The 21,920-nt window shown below is 49.7% G+C and overlaps 1 protein-coding gene across 1 annotated transcript; it reads right to left on the minus strand.

Annotated features, from left to right (window-relative positions):
• Window positions 1-2,486: 2,486 nt before the first annotated feature.
• Window positions 2,487-21,829, minus strand: LOC101066717 (solute carrier family 12 member 9). Its single transcript, XM_003968736.3, has 13 exons — window positions 21,314-21,829; window positions 19,046-19,180; window positions 18,753-18,890; window positions 18,344-18,661; window positions 17,877-17,984; window positions 17,647-17,758; window positions 12,480-12,637; window positions 12,305-12,387; window positions 9,607-9,731; window positions 6,613-6,805; window positions 4,967-5,141; window positions 4,399-4,545; window positions 2,487-4,325 (listed from the first exon to the last, which is right to left on the minus strand). Exons 1-13 carry the CDS (start codon window positions 21,531-21,533, stop codon window positions 3,376-3,378), a joined length of 2,862 nt encoding a protein of 953 aa, XP_003968785.2. The 5' UTR covers window positions 21,534-21,829; the 3' UTR covers window positions 2,487-3,375.
• Window positions 21,830-21,920: the final 91 nt, after the last annotated feature.

Raw genomic sequence — 21,920 nt, forward strand, 5'->3', positions numbered from 1 at the left:
ATAGAGAGTCGGGCCAGATGCCGAGACGACAGATTGGAGCTCCCGGCTGCAGCGCGACGGTTGACCAGACGCAGGTGAGACAGGAAGTAGAACACAGGTAACGTGATCAGAACCTTCCAGAACATGTTTTTCCTTCCACGACGTCTTTTACTCACCGTTTGTTTCCCCTCTCGAGACTTGAAGAGTTTCCCTTTCAGGATTGGACGTCACCGGGTCGCGTCTCCTTCATGTCCACCGCCTCGTGTCCGGCGTGCACGTTAGCGCATGAAAATCACGCCGCAGTGTGGCTCAAACCTTAAACGGAATAACAAATCAGGAATGTTCCTCCACCTGCGGAGCCGCGGGCACAGTACCCTACATGTTGAAAAGCATGACGGGAAACGCAGAATGAGACGCCGCGTGACTCCTCCCACATGCCGTCAGCGCTGCTGTGCACGTGTGTTCAGTCATTTCATGTAGAATTTCATCATTGGCTGGATGGGCTGGACTCCGCAGGGCTGGGGAAGCTAAGAAAGGGTTTAAAGGAGAGCTCATATCATAGTTCTTTCTCCCTGGAACACGGATCTTTGAGTCTACGTCAGTCTCAGAAGCTGCTCTTCTGCCAGCTGATCCACCAAATACCCGATCTGGAGGGTGGACCTGGTCCTTGTTTCAGGTTGACCAGGCACCCACAACAGTAAGAACCACACCTTGGTCTCTCAACTTGGACCAGCCCGTGAAGACCCTTCCTGGGGCAACAGAACTCCGGGGGTCATCGGTGTAGCCAGTTTTCCAACCACTAGGTGGCAGCACTTGGATCTTCAACATAGTTTTGTGGACGCTGAGGTGAACATGGATTTTGATGCATGCGTGACGCTTTTGCTGCTGCGGTGCTGCCAATGAGGGGAACCATCGCACATGCTAATGTTTCCGACAGTGGCCTGGCTGCAAAGTGCCCCAGTGACTAACACACAGCGCAGCAGGGTGGAGGAGCTGCAGCAATCAGAGCGCTGCGCGAGCACTCCACCTGCGATGGGCGTCTGCACTCGGCGCTCGGCTGTAGATGCAAATGGGAAAAACCAAGAGCGTTTGAAGTCTGAGGCGAGGAGCAGAATGGGAGCGTCAGTTCTACTTGTCATCCCGCCCTCGTCTGCATCTGCTGACTGAGTTAAGCGGTGTGTCGAGCAGCGTTAAGGGCTCCTGGAGATGCGGAGAGAGGAAGGAAGCGTGGTTCGAATGCTAAGAGTGTGTCCTGGTGGCGTTCCTCTGGGCTGTGGCGCACTCTTAAATGTGACAAGCTTCCCACACACACACACACACACGTTTAGGAAAACCCCCTTTAGGAGAGTAGTTTCTTCCTAAATTACCTTTGAAGCCTTTGAATGTTAAATTTACTTCTAAATCTGGAAGGATTTAGTTAAAACTGTGTTCCAAGATCTGAAATGTGCACATCTTCACCACAGCCAGAGAACAGCTACCATTTTATTTAATGCAAAACTTACTTTCGCGATTCCAGATTGGCTAAAGACGAACGTGACAAGGACGTCTGATCTGGGAGCATCTGGAAAACATCAACGCAGTTGGATTCAAAGAAAATAAGAAACAAAAATCTGTATTTTGATTTTCTGATATTGTAAAAAAAAAAAAAAAAAAAGAAAACTCTTAACCACACAAAATACTGTAGCAGGAAGTGCTTCCCTGCTGGTTCTGGGCTTCAGGATTTGTGCCACAGGTACATTTTGATCCAGCTTTGAAGAGCTGAAAATCAAAGCCAATCAAGCGTGCGCAGTCCTCCGTGTGGAGATTCGTGCACCGGAAAGGCTGCTTTATGTTTCTGGACAAAAGCTTTTCCATGTGAAGGCCTTTGTTCACCAGTTTCCCTCCCAGATTCTATTTTTTTAGGTGATGACTATTCAGTCTGCAAGATGAAAAAACCCACACAATTAAAACGCTAAAATGTGTCCAGATCAGATGATAAACTGTCATCACGCATGCACACACACACACACGCACGCACCAAAGCCGGGGTCCCTTCCCTCTGCTCTGTGATAAATGTCAGCCTTCCTCCTCCTGAACAGATATCGACGGTTATTTGGGCTTATTTCTCCAATCTGTTGTTCACCTGTGCAGAGATGGAATTCATTTCTGCTGGCGTGAGGGGAACTGTAGGACAAGGTCATTTGGCAGCTCTGCCTGAACTGCTGAGATCTCCCAGCTTCTATTTCCAAAGTTTACCTCAAACACAGGAGCAGCGTAAATAAGATAAAATAAAAGCGACACAAGCTGGTCTTCACTTGGGCTTGAAAAAAGCCTTATTTTTGAGTCAGATGCTCGTATAGATGATCTAAATATCAGTGTGTTTTGTTTCTCTAGAAGGGTTTGTTTCCTTCATTATCTTGGAAAACACAACAATACTTCATGAGATATCCAAGATAGACGCAAATGATGGCTAATGCTAGCTTAGTGTTTATGGATGGCGAGGATGACAAAACAGTGACAATAATTCCTTTTTTATGAGCACATCATATTTATTATTATTATACAGTTATTCATAAATGCCTCTTGTGTTTAAAAAAAAGTTACAAATACTTTGGATAAAAGTCAAACCGGCACTTGTTAGATTACAACTTTAATTAAAGGCACTTCATCTGTCATGAGATTGGAAAAGGCTTCACTAATGTGTAAAAAGGTAAATGTTGCTAAAATTCATAAAAATGGGAATACTTCAGCACTTCTTGGTGATGTAAACACGACTGCAGGGTGGTGGTTGTGCTCGGAAAAACTCCTGAGATTTGATTTTGAGTCTTTTCATTAAGGTGTTCCTCCGTTTCCAGCTGCTGAAACGGACAGGTGGACTTCCTGTTTGTGACCCTTACAGATTCCACGTTGGCGCCCTCGCCAGCACGCGCTTTTCTTGAGTCGGCACGCGGAATGATTGAAAGAATCCGACCCGCAGAAGAAAGCGTGATGACGCCATAAACATGAGGAAACTATGGATGAGAAGCTGGAAGGAATGAAAAGCCTGTCAGCCTCCGTAGGGTTCCAGCTGACACTGGAGCACCAGGAATGTTCTGTTGATGCGGAATCAATACAAAAGTCATCAGAATATTAGATTTGATAGTGTTTCTGACTGGCCTATTTGCAGGCTGTGCACTGGGCCGAAAGGTTCCGTGGTTGGTCCTCGAGCCGCAACTGTTTCCAGATTAGATTAAAACGATTTGCTGTAGTACCTTTAAAGTTCCCACAGGAATAACTAGGGTCTGTTACAGTGTCAGATCTTCATCTCAGACATTTCCATCACGCCTCCGCGTCGTGCACGACGGTGCAAATTCCGTCAGCTATTAACTGGAGCGGAGGAGCGTGTGGCGGAGAAGCTTCATGATGGAGGAGGGCTGATCACAGGTCGGTGGTGATGACCGGCGTCACCCCGTGGATGAGCAACGTGGGGCCCAGGTCCTGCGTCAGCAGCTCCAGCTGCCGCAAGTAGGTGGCGTATCGACGGGTGTCAGCCGGTGGGCGGGGCAAGTACAGGAAGCGCACAGCAGGGGCGGGCTGAGCGGTGGTGAGGATCAGCTGATTGACAGCCAGCAGATAGTTGTCGGAGAGGCGCGTGGCGTTACTTGGGAAGCTGTTCACGTACTCCTCCTCCTCCTCTTCCTCGGCGCGCTCCTTCTCTTCCGCGGAAGCGTCGGGCGACTGAGGCTTCTGGACCCGCTCCCCCTGGCGCTGCCAGTGTAGCGCCACCTGCTGGTCCCAGGGCACGGGGTAGACCTGAGCCTTGATCCTCAGCTCTTTGAGCAGCTGGCCCAGCTTCTCCTCCGAGCCCCGCACGCTCTGCCCTTCCTCCACGCACAGGAAGAGGCGGAGCTTGGCTTTGCGCCAGGCCCTCACCATGTTGAGGACGCATGCGAGCTGCAGCAGGAAGAGGGAGCAGGTGTCCACGTAGCTGCTGCTGTCTGGACGCAACAGGTTGACCGGCCACACGTCTACGTAGACCGCCCTCTTCCCCGGGGAGAAGAAGGACGGAGACAGAAACTCGGATCGGTCGAAGCCGTTGAAGTAACGTGCAAGGACCACATTTTTTAGCATCTTCATGGCGTCGGCTATGACCGCCACGTACTCCTGGGGTCCCAGAGCTTTTCCATCCCCGAATTCCCCACAGTCCTGCCTCTCACTGGACACGCGCAGGGGGGAAAAGTGGAAGAGCGGGGGGTTCTGGTCGAACGGCGGGGAAGGATCCGAATGGTCCAAGCACTGAATGGTGGACATGGACGGATCGATGAGCATGTCCCTGGGAAAACTGTCGTCATAGAAACCGAGGACAAGGGTGTTTGGACGCATCCCACCTGGAGAGGACAGAGAGGAGACCTGTTAGGGAAGGAGTAACGGAGACGAGGACATGATGGTGGCGCCACTGACCCAGTCCGGAAATGAAGAGGAGGTGCTGGATGCCGTGACGCACAGAATCCGCCAGAGTCAGGTTGACAAAAGCTTTGATGTTTAGATGATCCACCAGGGACAACCAGGAGTCATACTGGGACTGCAGGGGGTCCGAGGGCAGCGTGTCTGCGGGGGGGAAGAAGCAGGACGGCGTGAGACAAATATTTTGGGATTCTGTGAAGGTAAACAGAAGGTGAGACAAAGGAGTGGGGTGGGGGGTGGGGGGGACACCAGAGAGGATCCTGAGATCTGAGCAAACCCTAACCCTAACCCTAACAACAGACAAACATTGGAGGCCCTGTGGTGGCCACTGAACAGGGCTCTGGATCCTGAAGGTTCCCTTCCGGGCCTGGAACCTTCAACGCTAATGCCCAAAGACAAAGAAAGCAGTCAATGACCTCCGGGAGGAGAGGAGACGAATGAAAACCCTCAAAGTGGAAGTAATGTTGGGAGAATCAATTCACTGAGAGAAAAGCTTCGAGTCTGTCTGAACACAAGTGCTACGGAATGTTCTGATGATCCGATGCAGAGTGAGAGACGTCCTTACTGAGATCTCCCAGTTGGACGTGTCCCAGGACGTAGAGGCCGCTCTTCTTGATGTCGTTGATGAAGGTGATGAGGCCCACGCTGCTGCGGGGGTTGGACACCATCAGCAGGATCTGGGGCCTCCAGAACTTCACGTGGTCCTTCCTCACGTCCAGCATCAGCAGGTACTTGCGCACCTGAGGCGGAAGTGTGGGAAAAGGACAGTCATTGGACTTTTTCGAGTTGGTGAGTACAAAACAGAGAAGGCTTTGATCAAACAATCAAAGACCAGAGGCGGTTCAGAGGCCCGGCCCGACGGCTTCGGCCTCCATTTATCGCTGCCGTCTCCATCCTCTCACACTATCACCGCTCCATCCATCACTCCATTCCCTCGTCCTCGTCTTCCTCCCGGTTGTTCGCCTGCTTCAATGTCACCCAGTTGGCGCCCGGCCAGACTGGCCGCTGCCGGACAGCACGTCCGGACGCTTCTGCCAGGCCTCATTAATGTAATGGGCAGGATGAGGCGTTAAAAAAGTAGTGCTGCAGTTAAAGAGCTTGTACCCCGCTGGTGATAAACTGTGCGTGATCGCGTCAGGGTGCAGAGAGCAGCGCCGCTATCGCTAATCAGACGCAAGCTGCAGCGGGCGGAAAATTAGCCGGGAAGGCAGACGGAACTCTCCTACTTTTGAGGGAACGTATCCGAATGAGCGAAGCAGCTTTGTGGATGTAACGAGGTGGGTCGGGACTGATCTTGCTGTTTTTTCGGTGGTTGTTTTTTAATTTTTCTGATTTTACGCCTTAGTTGTAGTGATTTTTGTCTCTTAAACCTTCTGGTGGCTATTGTGTCTCCCCCTCAAGGGCATTTCAGAGGTTACTGTGGTTGCTTTTTCCACTTTCTTTCTTTCTTTTTCAAATCTCTTCATGCTCATTTGCTTTTTCCTTTGCACGTTTCTGCAGTAAATTGGTTCTCTGGTGTTTTGCGTGGCGCTGCGAGTGTTGTTTTCCATAATTTTACACTAATGTTATGGTTACCTGTCTTCTTCAGTTTACCTGATCGGCTCCCTGATTACTTTGCAGCTTTAGGTTTTGAACATTAAGTCTGTAGCCAATTGGCGTGTGCAATTAACATTCGCCTCATTTTGACAATGACACTGGGACGAGGGAGACGTCCAGGGGCTGATTCCAGCCACGGTTGAGGAGGAGGAGGATGGGAAAAAAACTAAAACAGAAAAACCCAAAAAGGGCACTGAAGAAAAGCCCAATAAGTTAAGTGGTTGTAATGATGTTCTGGCTGCTGCCAAACTCTGGCACAGGCAGCCGCTCTCACTGCCCCTGCCCGTAACCGCTGCCCGAGCCTTGGCAACGGCTCCTTCCAGAATCAGAGCCCCCTCTTCGTGAGAACAGCAGGGTGGGGGCATCTGCTAAACCTGATATAAATGTGATTGATAGCAGTGTGTGTGTGTGTGTGTGTGTGTGTGTGTGTGCTAGATGTTCAGACCTTGGTTTTAGGAAAGGCGGTTGTGTTTGTGCGTCTATAAAGCTTATTGACCGATTGCTGGCACAAATAGAGCCTCTTGTAAAGCAGAGGAGACGAGGTTTTAGCCGCCCCAGTGATGACAATGCACAATCGTGCACGTGCACGTGCATGTGTGTGTTTGTGTGTCAGACCTGGTGGAAAATCAGCGCCTGGCTGATGTAGCCCCAGCTGGAGGTGGGGCTGAGGTAGTGAATCAGCAGCAGCAGCAGCAGCATGAAGGCGATGCTGGCCGAGGCGTAGATGGCGTTGATCAGGAACATCATGACGGCGCAGCCCACGATGCCCAGCACGCACGTGTGCCAGGTGAAGTAACGGAAGGTGGGCCTGGGGGCAGGACAGGAAGTGGAAGGGCATATCTTAGATAAGTGGCGGGACGCTTATATGTACAAGTCCAAAACTACAAGATGTAGGGGACCATAAACAGCCAAATGGGATTCTATTATATATTATATTTGATATTTAGGGCGATACTTCCGCTGTCCTCCTGGCTGCGGCTCTCTCTCCTCCCTCTTACATTTCACACTGGCCTGACAGGAGCCTCCTCTGTGGACGTTAATCACGTACACGCCCTTGTGGTCTCCGTCTGATCCGGCTGTGGCGCTGAATGAGCGCACCGCCTCCAAACTTTGCTTTTCACACCACCAACTTCCCCACTTTGCCTCTGTGGCTTCTGCAGTTCTGTCATCTTATCCAGTCCACTGGAGAACAGGTGTAATTACGCTAAAAGCTTGGCCACCACACACACTCACCGCCCCACCCTTAATGTAGTCCCTCCCTCTGCCCGCTCCCCGGCCACCAGTGATGTCACCGTGCTGACACAGCAGAAGTCGGCTGAAATAACGGCTGTCCTCAGAGACATTAGACAGACGTGGAGAGAGGAGATCCAGCTTTTAGCCAAAAGTCACACTGTGACGGAGGGAACGCAGGGAGAGGAGCTCACGCTTACACCCCCCCAACAGAAGGAGCTGCCAGGCTCCATGAGTGAGACGTTACGTCAGGCGGCGTCCAAACCCTGGCACAGCATCAGCAGAGCCTTGATGGACATTAAGGAACCACTCAGGGACTCTAAACATCACTCAGGTTGGACCAGACAGGTGGACGTGGGAGCCAGTTATGTCACTGAGAATCTCACCGAAATGCTAAAACGGGAATTTTCTGGTCCCTGCAGACAGCAAACGTGTCTTTTAAAACATCTGAGGAGTTAAAGGCAATGGTTGTTCAGATAGAGATCTGAGCTTCAGCTCAGAGTTTTATAGTCAAGGTCACTGGGAAACACAATATTCCGGTTTTACTTGCAACTCGTTGCCCAATCTGATGTACACACGACACGATAAAGGTCACATACATCTGATGTGTCTCCGTCACTCCCATACAGTCCGACGTGTGACCCCTCGTGCCCCCACCCATCTTTTAATCTGACGTGATTAAAGGGAGGAAGACCTCACAAAAACAAATGATGTCATCATCATCATCAAACCACTTCACTCATTTAAGAGATAAGGACATCAAACTGTCCGTCATCCTTCCAGCCTACCTCTCTCTCTCACACACACACACACACACACACACACACGCACGCACACACTTCTATCAATCTAACGTATGTTGTGCACCCGCCGCAGAACCCAGTGATTTTGTTTAATGGTGCTTATGGTTCAGCAGGTCAAGTCACATCATTACACAGCCAATGGAGGCGACGGCAGAAAGGAAACTGCCGCCAGGGGAAGTGAAGCCGTCCATGAGCTGCCGACTGGCTCAAGGTCATTTTTTGATACAGAGTTGATCCATTAAACCAAATGAAACGCCGCTAGCATGCTCTGGATTACAGACCGCCGCAGTCAAAGCTCACTCTCCGTTTTACCTTTGTGTGCATTCTTGCACAAAAATACAGCACCAACACACTTAAGTAGACGTCTTTTCCGCTACATCTCATTTTCCATCTCCCCTCCGCAACAGCAACTTTAAGGGAAAAGGAGAATATTTCTGCTAAATTAGTAATGCTAATTACAAAGCGGTTCTCAGGGGGAGACGCGGCGTTAAATGGCTTTTAATTCTTTTGGCCTGGGAGGAGATGTGGGAGAGAGCCTGACAATGTCGGACCAATGACCAGCGGGGGCACCAACACACATGCAAATAATCAGGGTCCAAATTTGACAACAACAATGAAGAGGATGAACAGCGTGAGGAAGGGGGAGAGAAGGGAGGCGCTGAGCAGGCGGCAGACCAGAAAACAAACAGCCTTATCGGCTCCAGGGGCCCCCGGGCCTCCCGGTCAACAGAGATCCACTGCAGGAAATAAAAAAAAGTTTAACTTTGTGTCCTGCCAGCGGTCACACAGTGACGAGGAGGAACGAGCAGATAACACGTGTGACACAACACTGGGCACGCTCAGAGGTTTGGAGTGTGTGCTCAGCTTTAACAACCGGACACACAAAGATATCATTCCATAAACCCCAATATTACAGCAAGAGCTCGTCAGCCGGCTCGTGCTCCACGTGCACGGTCACAAACCCGTCCTGCGTCGTGATCTCAGGTGTCGACAGAAACCGCGAATGCACGAAAACCCCTTTTAAGCCTCATTTCTTATTTCCTCTGCACAGATCGATTAAACTGACAAAACAACGAAGCTGTGTTTACTTTCTCTGCTCGTTAATGATTAAAAACCGTAAGCTGGGATTTTTGTGACATCACACAGGAAGCTGGAGGAGCAGCCGAGGGAATTAAGACTCGGCGCCACCTACACAAATAACACTGGGGGGGTTATGACACGGTGGTGCACAATTACCTCGGGACGTTTGATAAATCAGGATCATGGCAAGTGTCAGGAACAAGCGCAACATCTCACGCGCGCGCAATCAAAGGCGGATATACGGGCATGAATTTAAATCAGCGAGCATCTTCAGCGCCCATTTCAGGAGCCGCAGGCACAGTTTTACTGTCGATCCCCCTCCAGGATGAGGGAGGAGATCGTTGCGTTTCCTTTAATTAGCGTCACCACAGCAGCATCCAGACAGAAAACAAGCGCCTCTTCACCAAATGAAAATAAAGATGGAGGAGACAATGAGCCAGCCCGAGAAAGGAAGCTGCGTGTTGGCGTGTATGGAAACAGGAAGTGGCGGCTGTACCTGAAATTGGGCGCGGAGGCCCATTCGAGAGCCAAACAGGCCACATCCACGGCGGCGTACACCAGCAGGAAGAAAATGGTCACAATGCTGGCAATGGTGTTGAGCTTCCCGGAGAAAAGGACCAGCTGGTGAAAAACGGGGAAAGTGGGGGGGTTAACAGGGACACATGCATCAACAGTGGGGGGAATGTCTGTCTCTTGTTTTTGGAGTAAATGCTACAAGTAGCACGTTTTAGCTCTGGAGAGGATCATAATCCTGGAGAGGAAGGTGAAGGAGAAGGAGTCATCAGAGGTGCTGGGGGATTAAAAGTGTGGGAATGTCACATTTTTGCATCATGTAAAAGGCCGACGGCGTGACGAGATGCCGAGCAGCCTCCCCGAGCTCCGTGCTGCATGTCTGGCTCTTCTTCACAGTCAACTGTCCGGATTATCATCAGAGAAGAGTTCACCACCACAGTGACAGGAAGCAGCACGGCGGGGGGAAATGGAGAGTGTGTGATGACGGGATCCTAAAACTGAAGAAGGAAACTTGACCGGGAAGACAAATAATACAGCCAATAATAGGCTGCACACAGCAGGACGGAGCACAACTGCAGCAGGTTTCCATGAAAACACTCAACATCTCACTCTTAAAAGCAGCAAAAGCAGCAGATTCACAGGGTGTTTGTGTCCTGCCTGCGCCCTCTTTGACCCTCAATCCTTTACAACTAAATTGGAATTTTTTTATTTTCCACGTCTGATTACGGTTCTGTTTAAACCGCTTTGATAAATCTGACCCGTAAATCAATCCAACATTCTGCTCGGCTGTCGTGCAACTGAGATTTGGAGCCAAATTGCCAGACAAACTGCAGCCGAAATGCTTCCAACACGACTTTCAAAGATACTGTACAGGTGAGATAAGGTGAGACTGGAGGGACCTTCAGGAAGCTGTTATCAGGCTCAGTCGGGCAGATATTCAGGACCAGGGTCCCGAGACGACGAAGCATTTGACCATTTAGGTCCTGAGGAGCCCTGAGAAGTTTTTGGATAGAATTATCTGCCTGCACCGTGATTATACAAGACCACTGGGTTGGACAGGACCAGTCTACTGGGAACCAGTGGAGACCTCAGACTGGAGGGACATAAAACAGGTCAAGGAAAGATAAAACCCAGCAATCCCAGTTCAGTCCTGCTGTCTTCGCCATGGAGGTTCACGTGCAACTGCAGGCGTGTGCACGTGTAAGGCATCTGTCCTTGCGTTCAGTGGTGAGGCTGCATGGTGATTTGGATGCGTTTTAAGTTTTAACTTTTTAAAATGGTCCTAATTTAACTGCAATCTGTGGCCTCCTACCAACCCCCTTAGATAATTATCAGTGGAAGATGAATAATAAAGTTGAATCATCCACTTTAAAACACCTTCAGAGCACAGGGACCTGAGCCCATTCTGGGACTTTCATCTTCGTTAATCAACCCTGTTACATCAAAACAGCCTTTTGCTGCGTTGCATTATCAAAGCACGAACCATATGAACACAAATCTTGTGCAAAATGATCCATAATAATGTTTTTTTCTTCAGTGGGCGGCTGGAGGAAGGACAGATGATGTTGAAATGACTCCACATTTCCGTGGTTTCTGGATCTTGACGTTTCCGCGGGTCCGCTTCTCCTCCTCCTCCTTCAAGTGTTTTGGGGCGAGACCACAATCAGGCAGTTTTCATCAGCGACTCGTTCAGATGAAAGCGAAGATAAGGAGGCCAAGAGGATGCGAGTCGGTGATATCTGGCGTAGGAGGCGGCGTAGCCAACAATTTCCATGTAATTGCTCCCCCTCCACTCCAGAGGAAAGGGGGGGGGGTGAAGAGGGGAGTGATGGGGAGGGAGGGAGAGTAATGACGTGCCATTCAACCTTCCGCGCTCACCTCTGATGATGTTGGGATGGCCCGGCTCCAGATCCTCCCCTTTATTGCCCACTTCTCCATCACTACACTGATCACCTGCCCTCAGTTCAAATTCACCCCCAGAGAATAAACCAACGTCTGAACCATCACAGTGGCCGACCGTCTCTTTTCTGAAGAGACCGCAGGCCTTGTGGTGCATGTGCACGTGTAGTGGTCAGGTGACTCTCCAGCAGCCTCCGTTCACACCTGATGACTGGTTTAACCCTCAACAATGTGCATCACTTTCAACGGATAGAAAAATCCTGCTGAGAAGGTCCTGAGAAGCTTCTGGCTTCTACTTCCTGTCACATGACTGAGCTTAATTTCAACGCAGCCTCAAACGACCTGCAGATAATAAACCCCCGTCTGGTCGCAGCACCATCCAAACCCAGTTTCATCATGCAGCAGTGCCTTCAGCCGCGGAGGCTCGGTACCGCGAAAGCTCGGTACGGTGGAGGCTCACGGCGGACTCTCTGAGTGTGAAGACTTCTCTATGACGGAGGGGTGGAAAGGACGAGCGCTCCGACCCTCGTTCTCGCTCCACCTCTCAGCGGTTTCTCAGCCTTCACCGCATCCGCCGCAGCTCAGCTGGAACTCTGACCCAGTTCATCGAGCCCCATAAAATATTGAATCCAAACACCTGGGAGAGTTCTCCACCCCTGAAACTCCTTATTTTTATGCTCTTTAAATAGATCCAACACATCCAAATCAGCAAACAGTTGAAGCTACACCTAAACGATGAGGAAGTAGAGGGTGAGATAACGCTTTCATTTAGCTCCACTCACCTGCACCAGAAACCAGGAGATCAGCACTGAAGCCCAGGGGTTCCCACTGTGGGAGGTCTTCTTAGCTGGAGAGAGGACCTTACCTGTTGGGGGGGGGCGAAAGGTCACGTCTTTAAACATCACCAAAGATCAGCACAAAAGCCAAAGTCCCGCCCCAAAAGGTCAAAGGGCGTACCGAAGAGATCGTCTCGGGCCAGGGCGTACAGGATGCGTGACGCCCCGATCAGGTTGCTCATGGCGGCGGAGAGCGTGGAGCAGTAGACGCCGATGGTGACCAAAGGGTGCCAGATGTTGATGTCTCGGAGGAAACTGTAATCCCTCTGCAGGAGGACGCTGGTGGGGAAGAGAAGAAGACAGTGTGATTAGTGCTCCGATCCACACAGATGTGTGTGTGTGTGAGTGTGTGTGTGTGGGGGGGGCAGATCTATGCCAACACCACAGCGAGAGTGAAGAATCGAACTCTCTCACACACAATCCATCTCTTTCCTCTTTCCTTCCCTCATCACGACACTTCTCAAACCCACTCGTTTCTGTACCCCCCCCCCCCATCGTTTACTCTCTGCTTTTATTTCCCTTTTAATTAGGAGTCCCACCACATTCTCTTTCAGGTCTAGTGAGTTTTAAACATATTATGACCCCGTTAAGTACTGTTCACTCCATCCAATGATCTGAGCGTGCCATTATTTCACATGGGGCCTGAGGTACACACACACACACACACACACACACACACACACACACACACACACGGGGGGGCAAAAAACTGTTGCATTATCACAAATCATAGAGAAGTTAACGACACCCTCGGAACTAGGAAATGAAAAGTGCTTTGTTTGTTCGGGTGCCTGAGTTTTATGCCGCGTGGAAATTAAATGCTTTCATCTCTGCTTTGATCTGCTTCCCGGCTGCATTTTAGAAAGGAAGAAAAGGCCAGATATCCTGGGCAGAGCGGGGTGTGTTTTTGTGTTTGGGTTCTTTTTTTTGGAGGGGGGGGGGGGGGGGGGGGGGTGTTATGGTGAGTGATGACAGGGGTCGGACCTTATTGACTGATTATTCATTTTTCTTGACAGGCAGCAGTTGCTAAATAAATCTGAAAAACTTGACATTTGCAAACTGGTTCTCAAAAACAAAAGTCAGCAATGACAAACGGAAAGGGGGGGGGGGGGTATAATGGACTATATGCATAGTGAATGGCCATTACTTCTGTGTGTGCAGCCTGGATATTAATTATTGATCAGATCATCCTGATGGAATGAACGCTGCCACCCAGATGAAGAGAACAAAAGTCTGAGGGAGGGTGACAGATTAGAGGAGCTCATTTCCAGATGAGGAAATAACAAAGCGGAGAGTAAACGGAGCTCCCAGAGACCATTTTGGCTGATTGTTCTCACCCCCACTCCTCGAACCCCCACTTTTATTTATGCCCTCCTCGGTGCACTCGTGCGTCTTCATCTTCTAATCCATCATTTCTAGTGTTTGTGCTTCTGATCACTCACCAGCAGCACGGGCAAACACCGTGGATTAATTATCCCTGATTTTGCTGATTAATGTGCCGCAGGAAAGGTGCCGTGTGACTTCAGGTGTAGCAGAAGCATAAAGAAGCGGAGCACATTCGCTCCGATGGCGGTCGGCTCGGATCTCGGGCGGCGAGGGATGAACCACCGAACATCTTCTGGTTTAATGAAGCTGGAAGGAAGAAAGAGTCGTGCAAACGGCCAATAAATGTGATCAAATCTAGTCAGCGATTAAATCGTAGCGTATGGCACGATCATGACGGACCCGATGGTTCTGCCAGTCCCGCATTAGCACCTGGACCACCATCCTGGAGGGGTCGGAACTCTGAGATGACGAACTCAGCCTCACAAACGGATCTGAGTGTAGCTGGAGGCATTCAGCGATGACCCCAAGACCGACCTTGAAGGTCCGGCACTGTTGCAGGGCGAGCACAAGCGCAAGGAGGTGATGCGGCTGCAGACAAAATCAGCCAATGAGGAGCCAGCAAACAGACCATAAAAGGTCGGGGGGGGGGGCTACGAGGGCCGGAGGGGGCAGTGGAGAGTTAAGTGCTCCCAGGGAGCAGGCCGTGGTTGAGGGTTATTGAGTGACATCAATGACTAACAAGACAGACGGACAGACGCACGCAGACGGTCGTTCTCTCTCCATCACGTCCCTTCCATCTTTATTTGGAATAAGTGCTCCTCGGCAGAATTTGGATGGTAATCATGGGAAGCTGTTTGAGAAGCATGTCCTCAAACAGTGAGGACAGGAAGTGCGTGTGTGTGTGTGTGGGGGGGGGATCTCTGCAGCGGGGAGATAGAGGTGGATAACAAAAGGTGGGACGGGGCTTTGTGAATGAATGCATGGATGGACAGATGATGGACAAGAAGAGGAGCCTGGAGAGCCAAGAACGCTGCTGTGGGGTGATAGTGGCGGGGCAAACAAAGAAGATGGAGCTGGAGGGGATGCGTTTGGTGACCAGAGCTCCAGTCCAGACCAGGAGAAGCTCCCTGAAATGTGAGGAGCTTCTCTGATATCAGACTGGAAGTTCCACCTGAGAGGTTCCAACCTTCTGAATGAGAGTGCCAGAAGAAGCCAAGACAGACCTTAAACTCCCCATACCAACGAAAAATAAGCACAGTTTGACCTTTGCACCTGACGGACCACAGTTTGACCCCAGAAGGGCATCAGGAGCCTGGATGGGAATAAGAGAGAATGAACTTCCTGAATGAGTAGAAAAGTGGGAGGAAAAACACACCAAAGGGGAGGAAAAGTGTGGAATCAAAACAGACAGCGTGTGGGTGACAAGACAAGAGACGTGGCAAACATGCAGAGTGGGGGGGGGGGGGGGGGGGGGGGGGGGGGGGGTAGACAGGGGATAGACGGGGTTTTTCCGGAGAAAAAGTGAGATATGAGGCGTTTGTGAACTGGAGGCTCGGCTGAAGCTGACTGCACGTGTGTTGATAAGAGACAGTGCAACAAAGAGTCAAATTAATATAATTATCAAGTCCGTTATTAATACAGAAAGCTTTTATAGTGGGGGACGGATTAGCACATGGGTCAGAGACATGCAGCACTTCAGAAAGACACACACATGCGCACAGACACACACACACACACACACACACCAAGATGTCAATCAAGCCAACACAATGCTCTTCCATTTACACTCATTTAGTCAGTGTTCAACGGGTTCAAAAAGAAAAGCAAAACAATGAGCTGGAGCTCCATGGATTAATATTCACAATGGTGTGCGGATGCCTAAAAACAGGACAAAATGGGTCAAGCTATTAGCAGTGACCTGAAAGCAAAGCAACCGCAGCTTTTACGTTCAGATACATCTTCCTGTTTTCTTCATGTCTAGTTTCTCCGGCCTAAAAAAACTAAATTAGGAGGCATCACTGGTCCAGGGTGGACTGAGATACTGGTACCTTCCATAGTACATGATACTGGGCAGTGGCTGAAGCTGGCAGCCTCCAGGAAAATTATGTCATCGCTTTACTGAGCCCTGGCACAGGTAGGCAGTTTAATATGGAATAGGGGGGAGGTGTAGTGCAATTATTTTCACCTAAATGACATTTACTTTTAATTACAGACTTAACTCCTTTGCCTTCTAAAGCTCTGAAGCAAAACTGCTAAGTGCAGACACACTTTTGTGGCTGATGTGCAGGTAGTTTTTCAGCCGCTCCACGGATCAGGGACGGCGCTACCGCCGCCCCGTGGAGAGGCCGCGCAACTGCATGGAGAAGTGTCGCGCTGAATCGTTGTCCTGTCACCGAAATGCCAGAAAAATGTGACAATCATGGCAGGAAACGGCTTGCTTTCGTGCATCCGTGGCTGTGCGACTATTTGTTCACATCTGTGTGGGATAACTGATTGTTTCAGGAGCACGGAAATGTTTCACAATTGATAAAAGTGCTGCAAGAACATTTTTCTAAATTCTCCTACAGATAATCAATAGTTTCTAGGATTCCCTCTAGGTCTTGTTGATAATACTTTCTAAGAGTGACTTGAATTCAAAGAAATGTCTGTGAATAGAAATGTTCTTTCCAGAAGAGAAATGCACTGACGCTCACTGATTAAAAGCACGCGAGTCACATTTTCTCAGTTAAAGACAAAAGATGGGACAATTAGAACATTAAGCTAATCTGAGGCAATAATTGAAGTAAAAAATTCTATCTCCCCAATTACAAGGCGTGTTGGAAGTTTTGATGAGCCACTAAAGATGAATTAAATCTGAGAACAAAATAGGCAGATGCACATTCAGGAAATGCCTCGTTTCAGGGAATTATGAGCTCTTTCTCCCCACGAAAGAAAGAACCAGATGAATTCTGGTCACCCTGCGCAAAAACAAATAAGCCCGAGATAACTGCAGACAAGACAGTGAATGATGTCCTGGGCCAGAAAGCAATAAAAGTGGAATTTTACAGCAGGAAGACGTTTATCTTTCATAACCACAGCTGTCTGAAAGAAGCGCCTCTCTGTTCTCTCTGCATCAATGCTGCTTCTGTGGCGGCGCTCCACCGCTGTCCTTTAACCAGTGGATCCACCACCACATTCTGCACACTTCTGAAGGCCGCATTAAGTGTTGACAATCAATAAAGGGGAAACACGGCTGTGATGTGTAACACTGGAGCTGTACAGTGGCAAACACATGTGTGAACACAAACACACACATCATGTGAGGCATCTTTGTGGCCTCCCTCATGGGTCACATGACCACGAGATGAGCGCTGACCGTCCCCAGTTTAAGGAGCCAACAATGCTTTTGCCCAATTAAAATGTTTTGGTTTGTTTTTGTTTTTTTTAATCAAGACAAAAAATACTGATCAAACAACAAAGCAGGTGAGCGTGAAATGCCAGGAAACGAGGCAGGAAACAGCCCGGACGAGCCGTGAGTGATGATAGGTGAAGACCAGAGGACAGCGGCGCAGTAAACGACGGCGGTATTGATCTCTGCCGCTCTTTTATAGCCCGGTCATGTCAATTTAGCACCCTGGCAACACTGGCTTTCGTGCTTCATCAATAGCGATCTCGGGCACTCACAGCGAGACAGAATGAGAGGTGGGGAGAGACACAGATAAAAAAGAAGCACTGAGTGAGTTTAGGACTGGTTTCAAGGGGAGAGAATCACCGGAGCTTCGGCTACAGCCAATAAATGACCTCACAAAGAGCTCTAATTTACAGTCTACTGCATCCAACGCGAACCTGAACCTTTCCCTCTCGTCCACTTGGGTTTTTAGCGACCTCATCTGGATTCTGGGTGTCATTACAGGCTGTTTAGACCCAGGTGAGCAAACGTGCAGGCCGGTTGAGGTCATATTCTCATGAGTGTTTCTACCCACCGGTCACAGGAGCAGGCCACCAACACACACAGGAGGTTGTAGATGATGAAGGTGAAGATGACGGCAGTGATGGTGCCGCGGGGGATGGAGTAGCTGGGATTCTTCAGTTCCCCTGTAGACACAAACGTTTCTAATCAGGTCCCACAGAGACGGGGTCAGATAACAGCTTTTCTTTGATCAGGTTACTGCAGGTGAAACCCTCCTTTCCCCCCCCCACGATGGGGACACACCTGACATGTTGGACCCAGCCATGATGCCGGTGCAACCGTTAAACATGACGGCAAACACGGTGGCAAAGGTCATCATGGTCCCTGTTGTGTAATCCACGGTGTACTCAGCTGTGGGGAGATAAGCAGGAAGTGATGCATGAGTCCGATCAGCACCCTAACAGTTTAAACACAGCCACAGTGCTAGAAAAGCCTCCGATATAAACAGGAATAGCAAACCACGAAACAGATTTTTGAAATATTCACACGTGACATTAGAATTTTACCCGCTTGTCTTAGTGTGTGTGAGTGCTTTCTTCATTCATGGGATTACTCAAAGCTGGAAGGTGTAATAGTTCTCACATGAGCCTCAGTGGAAGCCCAGAGGCGGTTAGCTTAATGATCACATGCCTGGATAAAAATCCCAGGAATCGGGAGGAGAGCGCTACGCTAGGCTGTGCGAACAAAGGTGTTAAAAGCACGCTCCTCACCCCACAGGTTCCCCAGTAGCGTTTCCAGTTTGAAACCAGTGAAGTTGGCTGTGGTGGGGAACGCGGGGCCAGTTAGGTTGGGCGTCGGGCTGGAGCTGCTGGGCAGGGTGATGGTGCGGGGGCCCACGGCGAAGAAGCTGATGAAGATGGTGCCCAAGACGACCATGACGACCAGGAAAATGAGGAAGGTGGCCTTGGCGTAGATGTGTGCGCCCACCAGGCACACCAGCAGACACAGCAGGGCGATGGCTGTGGCGTACAGCAGAGAATACCAGTAGCCCGAAGGCAGCACCTGGGAGGCCGAGAGCACCACGCCGTCTGGAGGACAACCGGGACCAGAAGCAGGAGAAGAAGAGGTGGTTATTGCAGACTGGGCCTGAACCGTAACAACCCTTTACACTCCACTCACCTTCTGGTATCCCAAAGGTGGCCACAACTGCTTCCACCAGCCCCAGCACGAACAGAGCGCAGCCACAGACGTTGGCCAGGAAGAACATGATGCCGATGCTGCCGCCGAATTCCGGCCCCAGGGCTCGACTGATCATGTCTGAGTGACGCTAAGGTGTGAAAAACCAGCCGCAGAAACGGGGGGGGGGGGGGAAACTACGGAAACGACGACGGCTTCGCCCGCAGAGGGGCTGCTCCGAGTTAGCATTAGCAACGGGTTAAATGCATGGGACAAAATTAGCAACGGTAGGATACAGTAGGCTCCGCCGGCGTCCAGCGCTCCGTTGGTGGAGATGGCGCAGACCGACAGCACGGTCATGCAGATGATGAAGTAGGCCACCAGGAACATGGCGATGCCCTGGCAGAGTCCAGCCTGTCCCACCACAAAGCCTAGTCAGGAGAAAGAGTCAGTCCAGACCAGCTCAGCGGGGTAAAAGCAGAACTTTGGCCTTACGTAAGCATGTGACGTGGCATCTCAACCACAACTGCCTCTTTCATTTTGAGCAAAACGCGCCCAACAATGCGTTATTAAACTGCCCCGTGATGAGATTTAGGGTGTTAATGTTTGAAAAGACACGTTGTGTTGTGAAACTCGTTGTAAACGGATGCTTCAGCAAAGAAAGAGGCCTACTGATCTGATCGGGGCATGGAAATAAGATGTCAGGGTCCTTTTACAACATTCAGGACCGATTTTCCACATCCTTAAAACTTTTGCTGACACGCATTAACACAAGAAAAACTTCTGGTGATGGGATGTAGTCGCGATTATCCTGCTGCCGGCAGTATTCCTGGATATGTTATTACTACTCTCTCCCTCCTTCCGAAGCCTTTTTGCCCGGTCCAGTTGAACTCTCGTTCCCTAGACGACAGCGTTTAGGGAACAGCGATGTACACGATGGATGGAATTTCTTTAACAACTGATCAGGAGTGTTGATATAAACGGTTGCTAACTTCAGTTATAGCTCAGAAACAACTTTAGCAACGTGTCATTGACAGGACGGGTTCTGCTTGGCCGACGCCGTTGAAGGCGCGGCCATATAAATATCGGCCCCATGAACAGTGGGCGGCCTAGGAAGGTGAGATGGAAGCGGCTCACCAAGCCGGAAAATGGGTCCGAACAATATCAAAGGCTGACGCCAAGAACTCGGCGGATTTTAGAGCTGAATATCAGCGATAAATTACCGTTATTATTGTAAAAACGGGACACAGCATCGCATAAATGATCACAAAAGTTCTGCTAAATGCTGAACAGTTAAAGACCCGGTTTACAGCCTGGTTAGATAAACCGATCCTGTGGAGTTTATCTGCCAGGACGACGTGTTGGACTCTATCAAATGCCTTTGGCAAGGCTCTAAAAAGAGTTGCGCAACATTTTCAGCCATTTAGTGCTGCTATAATGTCGTTTACTACTTAAACAGCAGCAACATTCTGCCGGATGTGGGTGAAATGGCTGCGGAGCTTCTATTTGATGATTTACTTTCAGGCCTAATTATGTGCTTCAGATACAAACAGCACGCACAATGTGGTGTCCTTATTTTCTATAAGTTTTCACAGCAAATAAGGTTGGTTTCACATCCCCATTCTATATTAAAACAGGGTTTGTTCATGCGTAGACGGGCATGCTCGCAGTCTAAAGTCCCACAGAGTCTGCTACTATGTGATGTGGGTGTGTTCCACCCCAGCAGCTGATATCCCATGACACTGGGATAAACAGGGGGGGAAGCAAAATGGGAAAATTGGGAGAACGCCCCGGGGTTTAACAGGATAATAGTGACTAAATTAAAAAAAAGGAGAAGAAAAAAAGGACTTTGTGTGCACTTCTAAGGAATCCCAGTTTATGCTGCGACAGCAGAAATTTAAAAATGTGGTTAAATGATGAATGAGGAAACAGTAAACCAAGAATCCAGCTGTTAGAATCTTAGATAGAGCAAAAGAATTATTTGATTTTTAGCCTTTCTTACTCTTTCAATATACATATTCTTTCTCCACAAACTTTATCTGACCGCGAAGCTAAGTATAGAAAAGATATGGATTGTGCAATAGTGTATTATAGGAATTATAGGATGGCTTCAAATATTACAACTGAATTAATGATTAACAGCTCCCATGTTGAAAACGCATGCCGAGAATCTCTGAAGGCACCCGTCCTAAAGTTTTCATGTGGCTGGTGTAAAAACAACAAAATAAATTCCGTGGCTAAAGAAAGAGAGCTAAGAGCTAAGAAAGATGAGTGAAACATGAAAGATTCCAAAAGTTTTCTATTAGTTTATGTAGTGCGCCGCGCACGGGCGCCCTCTAGTGGTGCAGGATGTCACACGAAAGTATGTAAATAACTAATCGGGGGGGAAACAAATCACGGTTCTAAATGCAGATTTGAGGGAGAGTTCATCGGTGGATCGTCTTGAATAATGCTAGAAAATATTATTCCTTACGCATATGTACCATAACATCAGAATATCCGGAAAATATCAGAATATCAGGAAATGCAGATGCACCTTTGGGACTTAGGCGGGGGAAACTCACCTATCCTGAGGAAGACCACCACGCTGAACATGGACAGCAGGGTGGGGATCACCACACCGAAGAACACCGACAGCTTCTGCGGTTGCCGCTGCTGAGCGGACCTCTGCCGGGAGGTGCCCGGGGGCTGCTCCACGGCCTGTCCGGCCGGGGGTGGCCGCACTTCGGCCTCATTGACGCTGGCGGCGAGCCGGTAGTGGAGGAGAGGGGTCCGCTCGGTCATGGTGGACCCTGGCGATCCACAACTTCATAAAGTGAGGAGGGACTTCGGAACCGGCTCCCGCACCAGGGAGCCTCCTGCGGGAGCGCAAAAGTCTGTAAGGCGACAGCTAATGTGCAGCTTTATCGGAAGTTGGCGCCGCGTCTCCTGGAGGCGTCTTTAACCCGATAAAGAGCAGGAAGCAGCGCTGCTCGCATCACTAAAGCAGCACCCCGAACACACACCGCGGACCTACAGAGCCTTCCATGTCCACATTTGCCACTGAGCCTCTGCGCCGTCATGTGATGGACGTCAGACTCAGTCGCACTGATTTGAGCTTCCGGTCGTTATTTTCAGAATAAACACCCGATTTTACGGAAACCGCAGAGCGACGCGCCTTTGAGTTGCCCC

This window comes from Takifugu rubripes, chromosome 11 (genome assembly GCF_901000725.2).
Source record: "Takifugu rubripes chromosome 11, fTakRub1.2, whole genome shotgun sequence".
In the NCBI taxonomy this organism is placed as follows: domain Eukaryota; kingdom Metazoa; phylum Chordata; class Actinopteri; order Tetraodontiformes; family Tetraodontidae; genus Takifugu; species Takifugu rubripes.

Bases quoted from the DNA above. Each gene is read 5' to 3' on its own strand.
- LOC101066717 (XM_003968736.3), bottom strand. From the start codon at position 21,533: ATGACCGAGCGGACCCCTCTCCTCCACTACCGGCTCGCCGCCAGCGTC. The intron at 19,181-21,313 runs GTGAGTTTCCCC...TCTCCTGACTAG, and splicing joins GGTGGTCTTCCTCAGGATAG to GCTTTGTGGTGGGACAGGCT. The intron at 4,326-4,398 runs GTCAGTGGCGCC...TGTCCTCTCCAG, and splicing joins CCTCTTCATTTCCGGACTGG to GTGGGATGCGTCCAAACACC.